The following is a 20,405-nucleotide window of genomic DNA, read 5'->3' on the forward strand; positions in this document are numbered from 1 at the left end:
GGCTCTTCCACTAGTGCATGACATGTGGAACTCACGTGTCATCCTCTTCCTTGTTGCAATCGACAACTCGGCCATCATTGCTTGCCGCCGAGCCGGGAGTTGTCTGAAGTAGGTCCACAGGGGTTGGGCTGGAGCGTTGTCGGGGAGTTGTGCCTGGTTGGGAGCCGCACTAGGGAACCACGGCATAGGGAACCGCTGCGAGCACTGCGTGAAGGAGGTCTGTCGAGGAGCCGTGCCTGGTTGAGAGCCGCACTGGGGAACTGCTGCGTGCACCACTTGAAGGAGGTCTAGCATCGGGGAGCCGCTCCACGGTGAGGGAGGCTCGCAGGGGAGGGGCGCTATTGGCGAGGAGGTGTGCTGGCATTGGGGACAGGCGGCACTGGCATCGGGGGAGGCTCCACGGCGAGGGAGGCTCGTGGGGGAGGGACACCACTAGTAGGAAGCAGGTGCGCCGGCGTCGAGGAGGGCGCCGCCAGTAAAGGAAGGGCGTCGTCGGCAAAGGAAGCCTATGGGGAGTGGGCGGCACTAGCGGAGAGGAGACGCACGTCAGGACGAGATGCACTACGGGAGTGAGAGCGACGCGTTGAGAGAGAGAGAGAGAGAGAGAGAGAGAGAGAGAGAGAGAGACGACAGAAGAAAATAGGTAGGCAATTTTGTTGGGCCAACAGATGTAGCTAATGGGGGAGGGATTTGTTGGGCCATAAAAAAGGTAGTCTGATATGTAGCCTATTGGAGTGCGTTTTGTGCCCTCCACTACCCAAATATAGGCTAGGTAGTGTGTTTAGGTAGCATGTTAGAGATGCTCTTAGGACTTGTTTGGATGTGCATGTATTTATCTCAACCTACACATGTTGAAGTGGATTGAGGTGGAATTAAACTAACTTCTACTTCAACGCATGTCGATTGAGTTAGATACATATGCATCCAAACAATATCTTAATGTGTTTTGTGCTAATAGAGAGTGAAAAAAGGTAAGTGATATATCTAAGGTTTGAGGTATCTATGTATGCATTGTGTCGTTATAAGGCACATACTTATGGTTTTTAGGTCTCTTTACATAAAGTAACCGCCGCTGCTATTATGTGATCTAGGTGGAAAAAAAGTGAAAAAATGAGAAAAAATGAGATATCTAAGGTTAGAGGTATTTATTTATGCATTGTCGTTATAGAGCACACAATTATGCTTTTGGTAGGTCTTTTTAGACGTGGGAGACAGACCATGGTTTTGGTAGGTCTTTTTACACCTATAGATGGCAGAAAAGCATGTGATATTTAACGTTGGGTGATGAACCTAGCATGTCATAGTTGACTTAAGATTTTGCAGATGGTCTCTTTAGACCTTGTTTAGTTCTATTTTTTTGCAAAATAGATACTGTAGCACTTTCATTTGTATTTAACAAATATTATTCAATTATGAACTAACAAAGCTCAAAAGATTCGTTTTGCAAATTTACAGACAAACTATGTAATTAATAATTATTTTTATCTATATTTAATGCTCCATGCATGCATCACAAGATTTGATGTGATGAGAAATCTAATTTTTTTTGCAAAATTTTTTGGAACTAACAAGGCCTTACGATTGCAGGGTGATTGATTTATTGGTTGACGCGTTGAATCAATTATTCAACATGATAGTTGTTGGATAACATATATATTGTAACAAATCAAATTTTGGTAGTACAGAAATCTATTGCACCAACCAAATTGAGCTTGTGTCACCCGAATCCATCTTGGTGCTGTCAAATTGCCACAACGCCTGTCCTGCTACGTGGCAGATTGCTGTGATGATTTTTCATCACAAGTACGTCACAGATTGCATATAATAACAAAAGGTAGCGGTTCTAACGAAATTTTATTGTCACTCGAGATCATTTTTTTTTCTTGCCTATTTTCTTCTGCATGTCCAGTATATCCTTCATAACCTTGGGTCACCAAAGTTCTTTGTTTACAAAGATTACCATGCAGCTTCTATATTTAGCTCAGACCAGACATTAATAACATATTAACATGATGTTGCTTCTGTGGCATATTAACATGCTGTGGTCAAAAGAATATGAAAAAAAAATCATTGACCCGGTGACAAATATGCTGTTGCTTCTGCATTCTAAGCTGGCGTCCTAATGATCCATCCTAGGCACTCCTTCCTAAGAGGTGAGTCGGCGAATATTGCTTTGATGAAATTTTGCACCTGTACATGATTAAAAAACAGATCGGTTAAACTAAGAAAACAGACTTGAAATTTAGGATATTTTTCAACATTGTAAAGATCATAAAGTTGTCATGCAGTAGCTTGAATTAGGAATAGTGGGGTTCCCGTAACAAACATGTGCAAATCACAGATTGAGATACACAGAAACATATGGGGGCGCAAGACAAAGCTATGAGAGATCCAAGGACCTATGAGATAAGTCAATCCAAAAATAAAGTGCTGCCTCTGATATTGTATACGAAACAAGATATGAAGATTATTTTCTTTTTAAAAAAAAAAAAAAAGATGGGAGCTGGGCTTGCTCACCTCAGATGATGTGAAACCACATCTAGCTAGGTCTCCACTTTCCCAACATGCTGTGATGGACTTCAATGACATATCAAGCAACTCTGAACAATAATTATTTTCAGTGTTATTGACTGAACAAAAAAAATATGAGTAGCCCATTTAAAGATGAAAAGAAATCCATAGTCAGAACCAACAAAATACCTGCAAGCTTGCGGAACTTTTTCAAAGAGGGTAGAATTCCATCCAATTGAATCCAAGTGTCATGGTCTAAGAACTTTGTGCTGCCATCATCGTTCTCAACCAGGGAAAGAAATAGTGAAGAGAGGTTTTCCAGAGCCAAATGGATAAGGCCTTGAAGCTGTAAGCATGTATATTAATGAACATACCATTATGGCATAACAAGTATCACCTCAAACCATCATGTCATAACATGTATCACCTGCAATGTCTCTTCTGCTGCCATGTCATCTATCAGAAGCATATCCCTTGTAATTCTTGAGAAGACAGACCCAAGGACATGACACATACTTTTCCTGTAAGTTGATCTTGGCAGTATCGATTCCCACATGATGCGTATCTTTTCCAAAATAAACACGACCTGAATTGAACCAATAGATTAGCAGAGTAAATAATTATGTTTAACTGAAATGTCTATTTAGATGAATATTTGAAAAAAAAAAAGACTTCAACAATGGAAATTGATTGTTGCTGATATTTGGCAAATCATGAAGACAATTTTCATTTCATTGGAGATCCAGGGAAGATTGAAGCAAAATGTTCTTCGGGTGATTTGTGAGATTGCTGGTAAAAAGATCCCTAAATAATGGCGAATAGATGTAGCAGCAGGGCACAAGGCTTCCCAAGCTTATAGCATTTCCAAATCAAGCAAAAGAAAGACACCACTCATTGTGAGTAGCAATGTGTATTTTACTCACAACTATAAATACATAATTCGCTTGTTAATTTCACCGCGAAAAGTACAAAATTGGACTTATAAACCATAGTTGTTTTGTCTTGTTTCTCCACTGTGGGAAATGTAATTAGCTCAATGAACAAGCGAACTGAATTTTGAAGTAAATATGTATGAAGTCCCCATCATTTTTCAGGGTTCAAGTGGAACAGACCTGCTCGATACTAAATTTTGCCGACTCATAATGCTGAGGTTGGTGTGTGTTCTGAAAACCTTCAGCGCCATCTATAGCCTGTTAAAACAATGCAACGAACTAGAAAATTTAAATAGAAGCTCAAAACTAGAAATAATTGTGTGTGGAAAAGAACTTCATAATTAGAAAGATCTAATGACCTCACTTATAGTATCAACAGCGAGTTGTATTTGTCTTCTCAATACAGCATCTGCCATCTGGGAGAAGATTGGGGCTAAATCCACAAAAACAACCTGTTTTTGTAGATCACTAGGAAAATCTGCACGATACTGGACAAAAGCATCCACAAAGGTTAGCAGAACACATTTCATTATGGAAACACATGAAATATCTTAAGAAAAATATCTCTTAAGAAGTGTTATTTCATTTGGTTGCCCAAAGAGAAAAAATAAATTTCAACAGCATGAGACTGGTTCTTTTTTGTTTTGTTGGAATAAACAAGATCAATCCAGGATGTAGAGGCATAGATTTTTTTTCATGTGCAAAGTAAACATTCTATCTTATCACACAACAAAGTTGTCCCGTCGCCATAGAAAGCATAGTTGAACTTGAACAGAACAGCCAGCTGCAACTTGGTGAGTTTCTTGTCTTGGGTTTTCACAAAGTCCCCTGAGGCCCTGACCAGTGGGCAGTGGTGGTAAGTGGCAGCAAGGGCTCCACTGCCTGCAAGTGCACCAGCAGGATGGGTGGGGCTGGACCGGTGGAGGCAGTACATGAGCTCAGACAACATGGCAGATAAGAAATTTTATTGGTGTTGGCTGCAGCAAGCGAGTGGTAACACAGGAAGGGGAGTGGATCGGACGATCCAGTAAAATTCCTGTATTCTAAATCTATGGTGGGAAGCTGGCTGTTTGTTTTATGTAGGGATTATAAAAGCTAAAACCACCAATTTCTGACTGAAACAAACAGAGCTTCCTCCAGTGCAAATCCTAAGGCCTTCCCTAGTATTAAACCCAAATTGAAACGAATTTCAACTATATAAAGTATAGGATAACAGTACATAATTTAATACATGGAATATAAAGAATAAATAGTTTGTTACATATCTGCATTTTGAAGCAAGAACACACTAACATACGTCAAGCAAAACTCAAGATGAATAATGATACAAGCGGCAACAAGTTGGGCATGCACACCTGAAATGCAAGGCCCAGAATTTCTTGGGACAAATGGTAGAAATCATTGTGAACAATAGCAGCCACTTGACTTAAGCTATCAAATTGCTTCTCTAGCTTCAGAAAAAAAATATTTGACAAAGGTCAATTACTATGAAACAACAATAGTGCTCAAAAAGGTAGAACTGAAACTAGAATACAGTGTGATGTGCTTTGAGTACAACCATGGTATAATGTGAAAACCTAAAACTATCATTCAAAGTTTGTACATACACGAACCTGAACTGGCACAATAGCCTTATAAAGGAGCAAAACATCCCTAGCAGCAAAGCAGAACTCCTTAGCTACTCTTGCTGATGACAAAGATGCATCCTGCTCTGGTTATTCAACAAGAAAATGGATGTGCATCAAATCCTCATCCAATAGGAATTTACAGCTCACTTACACTAAAAAGTGGAACGGTGCATTCGCATGCAATAGTCAATGCATGCAACTACAGGAAGAATGCATGCCATGATGAACAGGACAGTAGTTCTCATCTGTGAAACTGTGAAGATGGATGAGTAGAACACACAAAATAAACATAAGAATATAGTGCCAGGCATACCTTGAGGGCTCCATGAACCAATTTCATTACTAGAAGTGCTGATTTAGATGTAAAACACTTCTCTGGCTGAAAAAGTAGATCAACAACAGAATCACCTTGGTCACCAGATTCCTGCAATAACAAGCCATTTGTAAGTATGGAAGAAATGAACCCCACATTATCCTGCTCATAGTTTGCCCATGGAAACTCTTGGGTTACACACACCAGAGGACTATCATAATCATATTGTACAAGAATGTTCCTTGCTTTCACCAAGATCTCACTTCTCTTCCGTACAGCAAAATGAACTTCAACATCATCAACAAATTGGGTCAATTTGCCATCCTTTCTATCAGGCGAAAGAAACATCATGCCCCTAAGTTTGTTCTCGAATTCAACTGTACTTCGTACGACATCTTGGAACTCAATTAGCTTGGATGCTTCATTGGGTACAGCCTGAAAACATATAATTAAAGCATCAGTCAAAAAATACATGAAACAGTAACTGCCGGCTTGCAATGCAAATGTCTACAGACAAGAAAACTTAAACGAGGAAGTTCATAGAACCCTAAGTTTCTTGTGACTAATAAGGACAGTTTGTAAGTTAGCTCATATCACTCTGTTCTTTTTCAACAAAATTCGACTCTTCCTGTCATGGAACTACAAAGATATATGACCCAAGTTTTCATTTGGTGTTAAGTTTGATAATACAATGTGTGAACTAGAGGGATAACGTATTTTCTAGTTATTCTACATATATATTTTCTGAACTGAGCGATAGCTAGGTTGGTAGATAGTAGATACTACCTCCGTCCTGAAAGGATGCAATTATAAGGGGTTTTTCTCGAGCGGTGCACGAGAGCTGCGTATCATTTCATTAAGCAAAGAGAGAAAGTACAAGGGGAGGGCAGAGCCTACTCCCGAAAACACGCCATATTAAGAAAACCATATCTAAAGTTTGTCCTTAACATTTATGACATCAAATAGGTCTAATCTAATGACACTTGTTTGGTATCAAAAATACTACCTCCGTCCCGTAAAGCATGCAACTATGGGTTTTGCACCACGAAAAGTTGTTCATGTTTGATCAAGTTTCTAGTGAATAGTATTCACATTTATGACTTTAAATTAATTTGTTATGAAAATATATTTTATAATTAATTTAATGGTATTTATATGGTATTGTAAACATTGATACATTTTTATCTATAATTGGTCAAACTTAAGGTACTAAAACGTGACACTGTGCTAGAATTGCATTCTTTCTGGGACGGAGGTAGTATTGATACTTGCTTGTATAGACTTGGTCAAGCCAAAATAGTTTGACTCGGTATTATGCTAGAATGGCATTCTTTTCAGGGCAGAGGAAGTCCAATTAATGAGAATATAATCAACAAAACTAACTTCACTAGGTCATTATAGTCTATAGAGTGCACTTATAGAATTATATCATGAATATGTCTACAAACAAGAAAAGTAGAAAACTGAAAATAGGAAGCTCATCGAATCCCAAAGTTGCTTGTAGTTTGTAAGGATACTGACTAAGTTTAGGTCACTGTTCCTTTTTCTATCAAATATGATTCTTCTTATTGTAGGGCTCAAGTCAAGTGTTCAATTGGTGGAAAGTATGATACTACAACCAAACTAGAGGGTTAGCATAACATGTACTTCAGTGATTTTATATACATATTTTGCAACATCACATAGTGCTCACTACAGCTATTAGAAGCATTCACAGGCCGATGGCTGCAAATCAAATCAAATTCAAATCATATCGTTGTAGTTGAACCAATCAAAGGATTAGTTTATATAGCAAAAGAAAGATTGACAGTTCAATTAACAGTAAACAAAGAAACTATACTTGCTGGAAAGTCCCATATGTTCTAGCAGAAGTAGATGCTTGATGAAGATAATGCAAGTTAAGATACAAAGAGTTTTTGTCTCGCATTACAGATAGAAATATAATCATAATTCACAATGATAGTTCTTGAGACTTCCCTTCCTCAGATAAATCAGGAAGAACCGTACCTTGGAGAGAAAGTGTGTGATAACCAGATCAGAAATTCTTGGCCAGGTTAACTTTGCAAAAGACTGAACCCACTTGCTATTTTCCATGCAAATGAATTTGCACACAAACTTGATGACATCAATTATTCTTGAGTACAGATTTGAACCATCTTTATTGTCCTTTAACAGTAAAAACCAGTTACATAAGGCAAACAAGAAGCAAGATTACTTAATCTGCAGAAAGTAATCAGGAAATAAAACTAATTACAGTTTGTGTATCTAATTCCCTTGCTCAATATTGCTAAAACAAAATATAATATTTACCAGTTGAATTGTTTCTTAAAATGAAGATACACATTCAGCACATATATAGTAATGTCTTGAAAAACTATGGCAAAGGCACAGCTGACAACAGACCGGGTAGGCCTTGAAAGTTATTACTTAGACTAAATGTATTGACAAACAATTTTCTTTAGAAATCAGGAAACACCATGAAAGGCTTACTTTTATTTCCTCAGAAGGGACTACACTCAAGACTGATACAGAGTGTTCTGGACCAACTTCCTCAATCACTGACACCTGTATGTTACTGATTGCTGGAACGAGAATATGTTTCATCATCAAGTCTGCAATTTTTGCCATCCCATAGCCTAGGGCATCAATAGTCTGCAAAACAAAGAAATGAAAAGGTCATACATTTAGAGGAGTACAATGTTATTAGGTAATATGGGGTCAACACTTATGCAAGGCACCCATGGCAGCACCTGCCATCTCAGAAAAAGCCTAGAAGGACGCGTCTATAGTCTGGCCCCTAAGTAAGCGACTTTAGAGATACAGAAGTAAGGCATAAATAGAAATTAGTTGCACTTAAGGACATATATATGCTTCCATCAAATGCTTGTTTGTTGTCAGGAAACTCCTTTCTGTTTACAGGAGAGAAAATTATCAATAAATGGCTAACTTGGATTTGATATTTAGATCCTTCTTGATCTCTGAGCCACATAGGTCTACCCAACCTAGCCTAGCCATGACACCGCCTTCTCCACAGGCTACCCACCAAGATGCACAACATCGCCCTGCCATCTACTCATTCCAGTTCGAAACACTTGTTGCTTTAGCCTCTTCTACTATCTTCAAAATACTTGTACAATTATGAAGTAAACTTGACTCATTTTTTCCTTAATTCCTTCATTGACTAGCATGAGGGAGGTGAATGTGTGCTTTTGGCATAATAAATGGCCACTTTATATAGAGGATTAAACATGGGTAGGATGGTGGATCGCCATTTCATTTACCTCCTTAGTTCCCATGCCAAGGCTAAAACAAAAGGTATTTTCAGTTTCAATCTAGTCTGCACTACACAATATATCAAAAGAAGATAGCATATGAACTCAGGGAGGTAGTGCCTAGTGGAGCTTCTAGTGACGTAGATATCTTTTTTTCCCCAAAGTTGCCGCAATTTTAGCCGCTGAAGGATTAGATCAGTATCTTAAATGTCCAACACAACAGCCCACAATCCTTGACAACAGCTATCTTTATCAACAATTGTATTCATTATTTCTACAGCAATGCAGCTTAAACTATGTACAGCTTATGTTCCATTCAATGTCCATCAAAAGCTCCCAACTAAGTTCCATTACCAATTGCATATTTTGTTTACAAGTTAGGGTTATGGTCAAACTTACTGGAGCAGTCAACCCGTGATGCAGAAATACCAACTGAATTTTCTCAGTAAAACTCACCTCCAACGCCTGCAGGGCAACAGGAAGCTCAACACTTCCACCGGAGTGACCTCTCGGAGTAGCCCTCACCACAACCTTACCTCCCTCTGGCGCAAATTCCACACACTCCTCCACATTCTTCCCAAGCCCCACTTCCAGCTGTATCACCATCATAACCACAACCCAACAACAACAATTAGCACAAATGCAAACCCTGACATAAGCTGAATCATTCTAAAGCGGAATTTCCTCGTCACCTCGTCGACAAGTTGCTCCCAGTCGTTCCTGAGGAGCCCAAATACGACCGGGTCGTCTTGATCAGATCCAGATCTGTCGGGATCGATCAGGAGGGTCTTGAGTTCAGCAACGGCAGCAGCCCTGTCAAGGGGGCTTGCTGCGGCACGGGCCTCACGGAGGCGGGCAGCGAGCGAAGCAATTGTGGAGGCAGCAGCGAGGTGCTCCTGGCGCTCGGCGAGCTCGCGGCGGGCAGAGAGGAGGCGGTCGGCAAGGGCCCTGAGGTCGGAGAGGTCAGGCGAGGAGGCGAGCGGGGCAAGCGCAGAGTCGAGGGAAGACTTTAAGGAGGCGGAGGAATCGGCGGCAGAGGCTGCGCGGAGGAGCGCGTTGGCGAGGGCCCCGCGGTTAGAGGCGGCGAAGGAGAGGGCCGAGGCGTGCAGGCGGTCGGAGCGGAGGCGTAGGCGGTCGATGAGGAGGCGGAGGTCGGGCGCTGAGAGGGGCGTGGACGGGTCAGAGGCGTCGGCTGTGGTGGAGAGGAGGAGCTCGCGCACGTCGTCGGCAGCTTGCACTTGAGATCCAGCAGCCGAAGATGTGCCAGGAGTAGACATTTTCCCCTTTCTGAAAGAAAAACCACCAACACTCAGTATTCACATAGTCACAGTGACACAGAGAACGCAGAGCTTCTTAATACTGCCGGAGACCGGAGTTTGGGTTGGCCGTTGGGTGCTTGGGGCGAATCCGGCGGCGGCTCGGTGCGTCCTCTTCAGAGCCAGACCGCAGACGGCAGAGGATCCAGCAGCCGCGTCCTCGACTCCTCGTCAGCCGCGTCCTCTTCACCGCGATGCAGCAGCAGGGACCAGGCCGCCAGGTCTCGGTGGTCGGTGCGCCGTGCGCGCCTGGCCGCCTGCGCGGTGCGGCGGCGCGGGCAACGGGCGACCGGGCGTGCGGCGGCACGGGACTGGGAAGAGGGGAGGAAAAAGGAGAGAGAGAGAGAGAGAGAGAGAGAGAGAACGGCGTTGGCTTGGGAAAGAAGAGGAATCGGGCTGTATGCTTTTGTTGGGCCAGGTCGATAGATGGGCCTCGATAGTTGGTCTAGGCTGCACACACACGTCCCTAGCCCTCCGCCCCTCCCTCCCTTAAAAAAAAAACAAAAAACAAAACCTCCCTCGCCCTCCCTCCTGATGAGTCCTGAATCCTGACTGTGCTGCTGCTGGTGGTTTGGCATTTGAGGTTACACGCAAGAAAAGCGATCCGGGAGTGACTACACTGCACAACATTCAAGTGATTTTTCGATTTTTTTGAACAATACAAACATGCCACGTAACAGTTTCATACTGATGAAAAATCGAGTGAATAATATATTTTTAGGAACTTAGTGAATACTCCTTTCATCCCAAATTGTAAGGCATTTCAAGAGCATCCCCAACCGTTTTGCAGAATTGGTTTGGCAAATGAGGGAGTTTGCCAAGTCTCAAAAATATATGGCAAAGGTGAAAAGAGGCAATCTCCAATGGTTTGGCATTAATCACTTCGCGCCAATTTTCCAATGCCAAGTGTGAACAGGTTTGGCATATATGCCAATCCTTCCTCTCTTTTTGCCAAGTTAACAAAATTGCAAAGTCTAAATGCCAAACCGTTGGATAAGTGTTTTTAAGACTTTTTTGCAAATACATGAATGCAAAACTTATTTGCAAAACGGTTCACTCTATCCCAAATTGTAAGTCATTCCAAGAATCTTGGAAAGTCAAACTTTTCTAAGTTTAACTAAATTTATATAATAAAATAATAATTATTACAATACTAACTAATTATCATTATATTCTTTCTTAATTATATTTTCACAGTATACTTACTTTACGTTGTAAATTTTAGTATTTTTCTATAATTTTGGTCAAACGTGAAAAATTATTTGACTCTCTAAAATTCTTCTAATGATTTATAATTTGTGATGAAGGGAGTAGTATGTATATGAAAACAAAGCAATATAAAACGAGTGAAAACCAACCCTGAACCGATTTTTTTGACACCTCCCTACTGGGTACAACTATGGTATCTGCAGTTCTTGTACACGATGCACTCCTTCCAACAATCCATACATACTACAGTACCTCTTTTTTCAGGTGGTGGTGGTCACGAATCCTAGATCAGCCTCAATTCAGTTTGCACGGTTGCACCATGCATGCATGTTCAGCGAGGATTTTATTTAATTTCGTGTTATTGTCCCTTTTCTTGTATTCTCTACCTCATTATGTCAAGAATACATGACGTCGTTTTTTTTTGTCAGAAATGACATGCCATTGTTGTCTACTTGGCTCGAGGTAAGCCAGCAGCAGTAGCTGCACAGTTTCCATCTTAATTCGGTCCGTTGATTCTTGAAGCAAGCGAGCATATTAACTTTTTTTAGAGAAAATTACACAATAAAACAGACATCCACAACACGCACGTATACTCGCACCTATGAACATATATATGCAACCTCTACTGCTATGAGCACCTTCAAAAACTGAGCTAAAGGATCTCGAGATTCTCCAAGTATCCCACTGTCAACGACATCACCTACCACTAAAAGTATAGCACCGCTAAATTTTAAAATAAATCTAAAAAATATATAAGTATACTCATAAAAAGCCAAAGACTTAACTCGGATAGGTTAGTTCCACCATATTGCTTACTGGTTTTGCTTAATAAAGCACAAAGTATGAATCTCTCAATTTTTTTTGTTTGAGCAGGAAACTCGAGGTGTGTACAAGTCATCGTTTTGCAGTAGACACTGCCTAAGACTGGTTCTGCTAGGAATGTAGGTGTACTTCATCAAATATGCCAAGATAACCTAGTAAACTCTAGTCATAAATGCATTACTGATATGAAATGACCAATCTACCTGGCTGTCTTGATGTTTTTTCTGAAATTAACTATCGTTGACTCGATTTGTAGAAAATATATGCAATATTTAAATCTTCAAAAAAAATTGTTGAAAAACTAAATTCAAAGATCTTTTCAATGATACTAATTATATATCATAATATTAATATTTTTATATATATTTAATCAAAATTATTTCTCGAGAAGCATAAACAACAGTTAAGTAGAATCCTGCCACACCTACATAAGAATCAACATCGAAGAAAAGCAAATGTAGGTAGTGCAAGGGTAAACAAACTCACAAGGTATACTTCTTTCGAAAGAAAAAAAAAAAAGGTACCACACTATTCAGGCTTTACAGTTTCAGACACCACCTTCTGAACTAAATTTCTGGCCCATCCACTTGGATGGACATGGACTGGGTTAAAGCCCAGCCAAACGACTGTTTCTCTCCCATCAACGACTCCATTATCAGGAAAGATCATAGTCGAAAGTTCAAATCAAATCACAGAGTTGGTGAACTGAGCTCGGACCAACTCAGTGCTTTGGCCAAAGCTGCAGGCGTTTCTATTTCTTTGGTAGGCTGCAGCATGACAGTTGGCAAGTGCAAAACCAAATGGACAAGTGAAAAGGACGAGCGAGGCAAAGTAAAGGGGAAATCTAGAGAACTCACTGAATGTCAATCTATGCTACACCAACTGTCAACTGGAAATAATCTAGTGTAGCAGAAAAAGCAGTACTCATATAACCATATATACAGCTACAGAGTATAACGATCAGTCAATCACACGAAGAATGTATCGCCTCCTTGCTCTCGGTCTGCCATTCCTACACGCAAAAGAATTATCACGGTTATTAGCAACATTAACTTACTAACTAAAACCATGTACAGTCAAGACAAGAAATTACCTGCAACAGCAAACAAGACAAGTGTCTTTTATATCTTGAGAAAATATGTATGCTTCTTTCTTCCACCTAACATCCAATTCGCGCATCCTCTGGTTCATCTTCATACAGATTTGTCAAACCTGAAATCTATTTCTTTATGTATGCAGTTTACATGCCAAAAAGCAGTAACCAGAAAAGGTCAACGAAATTAGCATCTGTAACTTGGAAGACCAAATTCCTATGTTGTTTCAACATAAGAGTACCAAGCACTGAAACTATTCTTGAAGAGATAAAACCCAATTTTTCAAATTTGTACTCCTTCAACAGTGCGCCATTCCTAATCAAGAGCAGATATTGTTTTTCTACTCTGTGCCAAATGGGCAAAGTTTTCTGCATTTCACTCAACGGATGCAAGGCAAGGAAGGTAGCCAAGGCGAGTAGAATATGTTAATTAAGGACACTTCCTCACATATGGATGTATTTCTGCCACATATATATATGTAAAAAGCTTCCAATGAGCAATACTCAAACAAGTGACACTAATCAAAAAACAAGTTCCTAATTAACTTGCATAGTCCTTCATACACAGAACATAATATACCAAATATGCAATTTTTCTACCTGCTAAATATCCACCTGTTTATCTACGTCGGTATTATCTTTCATGCCTGTCTATTCGTCGACATTTTACCTGCATGCTAGGTACCTAAGAAAATCCTCCCTCTCTACTTTGTGAGTGATAAGAGATAATATGAAAGATTTTCTTATTTTTCTTGATTTTCTCAAGATTCTGAACCTTGTCATAAATAAACTTCCATATCTCTATCTCGATATATAGAAAAGAAAATCTCTGTAATCTTTATATATCCCCTCCTAACCAACCCGGCAACCCCACCCCAACACTTCTGAATGTGTCCGTGTCATGGGCTCACCTCGTCCTGGTAACTTTTGGTGGCCAACACACGAGGCTCCTGGTGTGGAGGCCTCTGTTGATGTGGGAAGTCATCCAGAAGGCCTTAGGTAGACTCACCATTCAGGCCTTCAGAGCTCCGGAAGCTTCCCCTCTGTGGCTCCGGCTAGTTTTTGATCAGGACCAGTTAGTGTCATATGGTTCAGAGGTCATACAGGGACAAAGGTGGGTGATGTGATCCAGTTCCCCAATGGTATCCAAACTTTCAAAAGTTCAAATTTTGCAGGCACTGAATCCTACTAAGGCCTTGTTTAGTTCATCCCAAAAACCAAAAACTTTTCAAGATTCTCTATCACATCGAATCTTGCGGCACATGCATGAAGCATTAAATATAGATAAAAACAAAAACTAATTGCACAGTTTGTCTGTAAATCACGAGACGAATCTTTTAAGCCTAGTTGCTCTATGATTGGATAATGTTTGTCAAATAAAAACGAAAATGCTACAGTGTCAGAATCCAAAAAAAAATTCGGATCTAAACAAGGCCTAAATATATGCAAATGTGTCTACCAACTAAATGTTCACCTTTGTTTCTACGCCAGTATTATCTTTCATTTTTACCTATTCGTTCAGATTGGGCGTATCCAAACTTTCAGTGGTTCAGTTTTGCACATATCGAATCCCACCAAATATACGCATATGTGCAATTATTACCTGCCAAAAAGGACCTTGTTTCTACACCAGTATTATTTTTCATTTCTACCTACTCGTCCAGAATGGGCCTACCCAAACTTTCAACGGTTCAGTTTTGCACATATCGAATCCCACCAAATATACGCATATTCGCAATTATTACCTGCCAATAAAAAACACCTTGGTTTTGTAAGCACCAACCAATCCCCTGGTGCTGGATACATCCAACCTATAGATAGTTGAATTTGGAACGCGTTAAATGTATAAACTTCAATACCACCTAACACACAAATCTCTATATAAAGGCATCCACATAATCCTGCTACACCAGTCTTTGCACATCATTTTCACACATACACGGAAGACACTAGAATACATTGAGTACTTGAGTAGTCAATGGTGAAGGGTTCATCGAGAATGGATAAACAGAAGACTGGTAATGATCTTACCATCGACCAGTAAGCATTACTATTTTAACCACTATTCTATTTCTATCAACCTTGATAATGAATATTTCTTTGCAGGTCATGCTAGAAATAGCAAAAGCACTGTTACTATGACTGTACTGCAACATTTTCTTTTTATTTCAACTGTATTGCAACCATTGATGGAAGAGGAAGCAGAGCTGAAGAAACAGATAGAGGCTACAAAACTCCGAGGTGAGGAGCTGAAGGCCCAGGAGAAGAATATTGATCCAATATTTCTGCGCGTGATGAATGGCGACTTTGAGGGAATAGGATTGGAGGAGTTGAAAAAATGCCATGCCATGTTAGTTGAAATGAAGTCCATGATTGATGACCGACTCAAGTAAATGTTTTGCTTAGAGCCTGAGCCAACCATGCTCCTAGGGTGATGCCAACGGAGTTGGGGCATTTGGAAATGGAGTCTCTGCTCTCCAAATAATGGTGCAAACCAAATTAATAATAATTATGATCATCCCTGAGAGGATCAATTACATTTAATGATCATATCTCCCAAACATTGCAGTTCTGGCTTTATTATGATGAATGTATATTTGGAACTCTTGCCAATAAGACATTAAGTTGATCTAGCCATTGTTTGATGTTTGTTGATGACTTATATATTAAAAGGAGACGAAGTGTGCCATAGATGCAGTTACATTCATAGTGCCATAGAGCTAGTAGTCCAATAAAGAAAACCGCAGTAATAGATGCAGTTATATTCATAGTACCCATTTATACACCACTTACAATCTTTACATGGGGAATCTCTAGTTTCACGCTTACGTTGATCCCGTAATTGTTTTACGTTTGTTGATGAATTTATTCACCATCTATGACTGCGAGTAATTCCGGCTTATGTTCCATCTACTGCTCGTTTCCATTGTATATCCGCTCGTGTTTACCTGTTTCTGTATACCCGTATATCCCACTCCTCCCACTACCGGTAGAAAAAATACAGTAACAGAAACAGCAGAGAGTGTTTCCCTCTCGTTTCCATCGTTTTGATCCCTATGAATCTCCTAAACGAATTAGTGGTCAGTCCACACCAATCCTCAAAAATTTTCCTCAGGTAAAATTTAGTCTCTATAATGTAAAGTCAGGCAGTTTGATCCCTCAATTTGATTCTTAACGCAAACGCAAATTGCTGCTTCAGTTGTGATTTGAAAAATATAAATGGCAGCATAAAGAGATACAAGGAGACAGTAATAAATATGCTTCAAAATGAACAAAGAGGTAGCTACCTCAATTGGGAGTTCATGATCATCATTCTATTGTCAAGTCCAGTTATTCGCTCTCGATGGTAATTTACTATATTCTCCGCTGAAAGTATGGATAGTCATAAGAAACCATTGGAAAGTTAAAACTGAAAGCTAAGTAGTTGCATATGTACTTACCTCCACACTCGGTTGGTGATTGGTCCAAGGGCCATAAATTGTGGACGGATACAAGCTAGACAATAGGAGGCTAGGAGCAATTGTCCACCTCATCATCAGCACATGTTGGGTCGATTCCAATTCTGGTTCCTCATTGGCACAAGGTTCTGGGGCCTCAACTGCACAAAGCTGAGGCTACAAATCATGAGCAAGTGTCTCCCTCAACTCCTATATGGCTTACCCCTCTACGTGAGGAATGTGGTCACCTCTTTGTCTTCTGACACCAGTGACTTAATTTAGATCAGAACTCAGGCCAAGGCCTATTATCCATTTTCTGAGCCTTAGTAGTGTGCTGCACTACTTGGGCACATGTATGGAGGTTGGCCGACTATCTCTGAAGCTTGTTGAGCTTCCCTTATTTGTAAATGCTGCAGTGGAACTCCCTGATCAAGTAGTTGGAGTAGGCATAAGCAGCCATATCCCTGAGTCCAGGCCTCAAGAGACTCCAACAAGAAATGATATATCTCTTAAGAGCATCAGTTTCCTCTGTGATTTTGCCTACCATTCTCTTCTGACCCCACCAATGGGTCCTTCCCCTCTTGGGCAGAGGTATGTTCCCGAAGACACTTGTTACTTCATGTGTTCATCACACATAACCAATAGGACTCAAGGTATGAGTTCTCTCCATCTTCGAAATAAAACATGCTGTTCACCTCATTGGTGACCTTCATTAAAGAATAAGTCTGCAAACAAAAAAGATGCACTTGGAAGATACACTGAAAATCATACAATGGAATATGAATCTTCAATATACTTTGGATTTCAAGAGGTTGATCTGGCGGCATACCCAACCATTTTATATGTCATAGACTTCAAGATTAATGACAGATAAATGGCTCATTTATGTTTTACCTGCTCTCTAAACTAGACTAAATAGCCATACAGTATTTACAGCAGATAAAACATGATGAGCTTCGAATGCAATGGATGTCGAACCAGCATGAACAATTAAATCAAAACAGCATAAATTGCAATGACATGATCACATGAAGATCATCATTGACAAACGAGTTAACAATATACCAAAAGACATGTTCTAAGGATGAAGCAAGTCCATGCAATACAGAAGAGCAAATTCTCATCAGTAAAATACACTGCCTTAAAATCCCACGATTTTAAGTTCAAGGATGCTATTCCTATCCTACTCAGGCCAAGATCAATGCTACTGAGAATCAACAGGCAGCTAAACTAAGAACTCTGTCACAGAACATGGAATACAAGCAAACCACAAGTTACAGTCCCAGAGTTGAGCAACAGCTTCCTGCAATTATAGGTTGATAGAATGCTTCTACATTCCTTCTGCGTACTGCTCGATCATCTGTTGCTCCCAAACCTGAAAGTAATCGACAGAGTATGAGTAATTCAACTCAGAGGAAACCTGATCCCCGTTTAGAAGATAGACAATTCATCAAGGATGAGTACCAGAAAAGATTACTGTAGAATCATATAGTGGGGCCAAAAAGAAGAGAGAATTACTTCCCTTGCGGACATATGGAAGCGTTACAACAGCTAGCATATAACAAGCGATATCAGCAGTGTATTTAAATACAAATATCTGGTGTAAACATTATCTTCTCAAACAACAGAATTACACATTGACGATGAGAAGATGAAGGCTTGAAGTTTAAACATCAAGGGACGAACAGAAAGAACTTCTGCAAGCAAATTTACAAGCCAAAATAGAAGTCCCTGTAAACACGTACCACCGTCTGTTCCAAATTATAGATATTTTTGTCTTTTCTGGGTAGCTTTTGCTATGCACCTAGATATACGATATGTCTAGATACATAATAAAAGTTGTGCATCTAGAAAAGCCAAAACGACCTACAATTTGGAACGGAGGAAGTAATATGTAATGCAACAGAAGTCATGTAGTGTATTATGGTTGCATAGCAAGTACCAAGAAATTGAAAAGAGCTAATTCAACAACTCTACCACTGCTGCAAAGTATTGACAAAATCATCTGATTGAGCGGGTACTATCATCATAAAGTATCCTCTTATTCACTAAGCAGTTTACACTTTACTGCAAAAAAGGGTTACACTTACTACTGTGTAGCCAGCTCGCTAAACATCATCAGTGCTCTGTTCAAGGTTCTGTTGCATGGTATCCAACTTCTCAATTACATACTCCAGCTTCTTACAACATATCTCATTAGCAATCCTTGCGCTGTAATCACACTTTTCAAATGGACGATATTCACAAGCACTTTTGATTTCCTCACGCAACGTTGTTTGAATTTCCTACGCCAACCAAAAATAATTAAGCAGTGAGTTATCATGAATGATTGGTGGCATGTATACTGCGTTAAATAAAAACCAATTGATGAGCAAACGCATATATTTACATAGTCAATTCTATGGAAACAGAGTAAAATTGGCCAGAGCAAAAATTTTGCATACAGAATTTTAAAACAGCTGTTGATTTTCGAACAGTCTCTCTAGCATGAGATTAACGAGGATTGAGGTGCATAACGGGTAACAACACGAACGCGCAGCCTAACGATCTGAGGGCAGGCAGTGGGCTGGTTACCTTCATAGCGATCATGAACTCGCGGCAGTGCGCGCCGACTGCATCGGTGCGAGGGCCCTGAGAGTTTCCCAGCTCCTCCATCACCGCTCCCGCAAGCTCCAGCACCCGCACTATCCGCTGCACACGCACAACGAACATCCAGCCAGCGTAAGGAAACCGAACTGACAACCACCGAGATCGGGGTGCGGGCCGTGACGTGAGGCTACCTTCTCGACGTGTTGAAGGCGCTGCAGGGAGCTGCTCTGGCTCTGGGGAATCATCTTCACCGGCGACGAAGAGAAGAGGCGGCGGAGAAGGGGATTGGTGCTTGGGTGGCGCCGAAGGTTGGACGGAGTGTCGTGATCTGGCGGCTTTGGGCTGGGTTGGGCTGAAAGGGAGAAATCAAATCGGCGACGTCAAGGACGAGCTCGAGCAGTCGAGCTGGTCAGCTTGCTGGATGGAGCGAGGCCGGCCACCGGCGACGAGCCGAGGCGGCAAGGGGCGGGAGCGGCGCGACGCTGCCGGCTGCAAGGGTTCCACGTTCCCCATTGCGGCCGGCGTTTGATTGCGGCCGGCGTTTCTTTTCCTCGGAGGAATCGGCGAGGGGTGGGAAAGGCCGGATGGGCCATCGGGTGTGGCCTGTGGGCTGGCTTGTGTACTGCTTTGCGATTGGAGTCCAATTAGAGGCACAGAATAGCAATTTGACTCAAAAAAAAAAGCAATTTGACACATTATAACTAATTATATACGCTCACTTTCATTCTAGTTTATAAGATGTTTTTGCTATACATTTGAGTATGAACTATGTTTAATAAGCAAAAATGTCTTATAATTTAGAATGCAGAGAGTATTATTATCTACTTTCTCTGTCCACGAAAGAATCAATTCCTAGAATCCTTGTTAGACAAACTTTTCAAAGTTTGATTAACTTTATAGAAAAGAGTAACAACATCTATGACATAAAATACGCATTATATAAAAATATATTCTATAATGAATCTAATCATATTAATTTGATAGCATAAATTTTAGCATTTTTTCTGTTACATATGGAAGGATCGATTGTGAAAATAGAATTGGGGAAGTTAGGGGTGTAACTAGAATCCAAAATACAAAATGCCAACTATTTTGGAGTGATGAAATGCAAAATGTCAAAATTTTTAGGGTCATATTTAGTTCTATCCAAAATGCATAATTTATTGCCCTCATAAGAGCCTCTTGAGGTTATTTTTGGGCTTTTTTGGCCTCTTGAGGCCAAAATTCAAAATGGAGAATAACCACTTTTTTGTCAAAAATTTTGTATGGTGTTTAGTTCTATT

At 40.4% G+C, this 20,405-nt stretch overlaps 2 protein-coding genes across 2 annotated transcripts; both read right to left on the reverse strand.

The window, feature by feature from the left end:
- On the reverse strand, positions 1,836-10,320 carry LOC8079436 (centromere/kinetochore protein zw10 homolog). Its single transcript, XM_021459727.1, has 15 exons — positions 10,027-10,320; positions 9,349-9,943; positions 9,113-9,250; positions 7,875-8,036; positions 7,392-7,550; positions 5,589-5,819; positions 5,385-5,495; positions 5,057-5,149; positions 4,799-4,894; positions 3,803-3,931; positions 3,624-3,701; positions 2,939-3,097; positions 2,701-2,857; positions 2,518-2,600; positions 1,836-2,190 (listed from the first exon to the last, which is right to left on the reverse strand). The coding sequence occupies exons 2-15, from the start codon at positions 9,931-9,933 to the stop codon at positions 2,107-2,109; spliced, it is 2,265 nt and encodes a 754-aa protein (XP_021315402.1). The 5' UTR covers positions 9,934-9,943; positions 10,027-10,320; the 3' UTR covers positions 1,836-2,106.
- On the reverse strand, positions 12,672-19,753 carry LOC8079437 (mediator of RNA polymerase II transcription subunit 11). The gene is made up of 7 exons (XM_002453395.2): positions 19,314-19,753; positions 19,108-19,224; positions 18,624-18,818; positions 16,537-17,908; positions 16,384-16,462; positions 13,097-13,215; positions 12,672-13,015 (listed from the first exon to the last, which is right to left on the reverse strand). Exons 1-3 carry the CDS (start codon positions 19,365-19,367, stop codon positions 18,642-18,644), a joined length of 348 nt encoding a protein of 115 aa, XP_002453440.1. The 5' UTR covers positions 19,368-19,753; the 3' UTR covers positions 12,672-13,015; positions 13,097-13,215; positions 16,384-16,462; positions 16,537-17,908; positions 18,624-18,641.

The sequence above is a fragment of the Sorghum bicolor genome, chromosome 4 (assembly GCF_000003195.3).
Source record: "Sorghum bicolor cultivar BTx623 chromosome 4, Sorghum_bicolor_NCBIv3, whole genome shotgun sequence".
In the NCBI taxonomy this organism is placed as follows: domain Eukaryota; kingdom Viridiplantae; phylum Streptophyta; class Magnoliopsida; order Poales; family Poaceae; genus Sorghum; species Sorghum bicolor.

Excerpts from the sequence above, each read along its gene's own strand:
- LOC8079437 (XM_002453395.2), bottom strand. The coding sequence starts at position 19,367 with ATGATTCCCCAGAGCCAGAGCAGCTCCCTGCAGCGCCTTCAACACGTC. Across the intron at positions 19,225-19,313 it reads GCCTTCAACACGTCGAGAAG|CGGATAGTGCGGGTGCTGGA; the intron begins GTAGCCTCACGT and ends GTGCGTGTGCAG. Across the intron at positions 18,819-19,107 it reads AGTTCATGATCGCTATGAAG|GAAATTCAAACAACGTTGCG; the intron begins GTAACCAGCCCA and ends TGGTTGGCGTAG.
- LOC8079436 (XM_021459727.1), bottom strand. The coding sequence starts at position 9,933 with ATGTCTACTCCTGGCACATCTTCGGCTGCTGGATCTCAAGTGCAAGCT. Across the intron at positions 3,098-3,623 it reads CAAAATTTAGTATCGAGCAG|GTCGTGTTTATTTTGGAAAA; the intron begins GTCTGTTCCACT and ends GGTTCAATTCAG. Across the intron at positions 2,858-2,938 it reads CAGCAGAAGAGACATTGCAG|CTTCAAGGCCTTATCCATTT; the intron begins GTGATACATGTT and ends ACATGCTTACAG.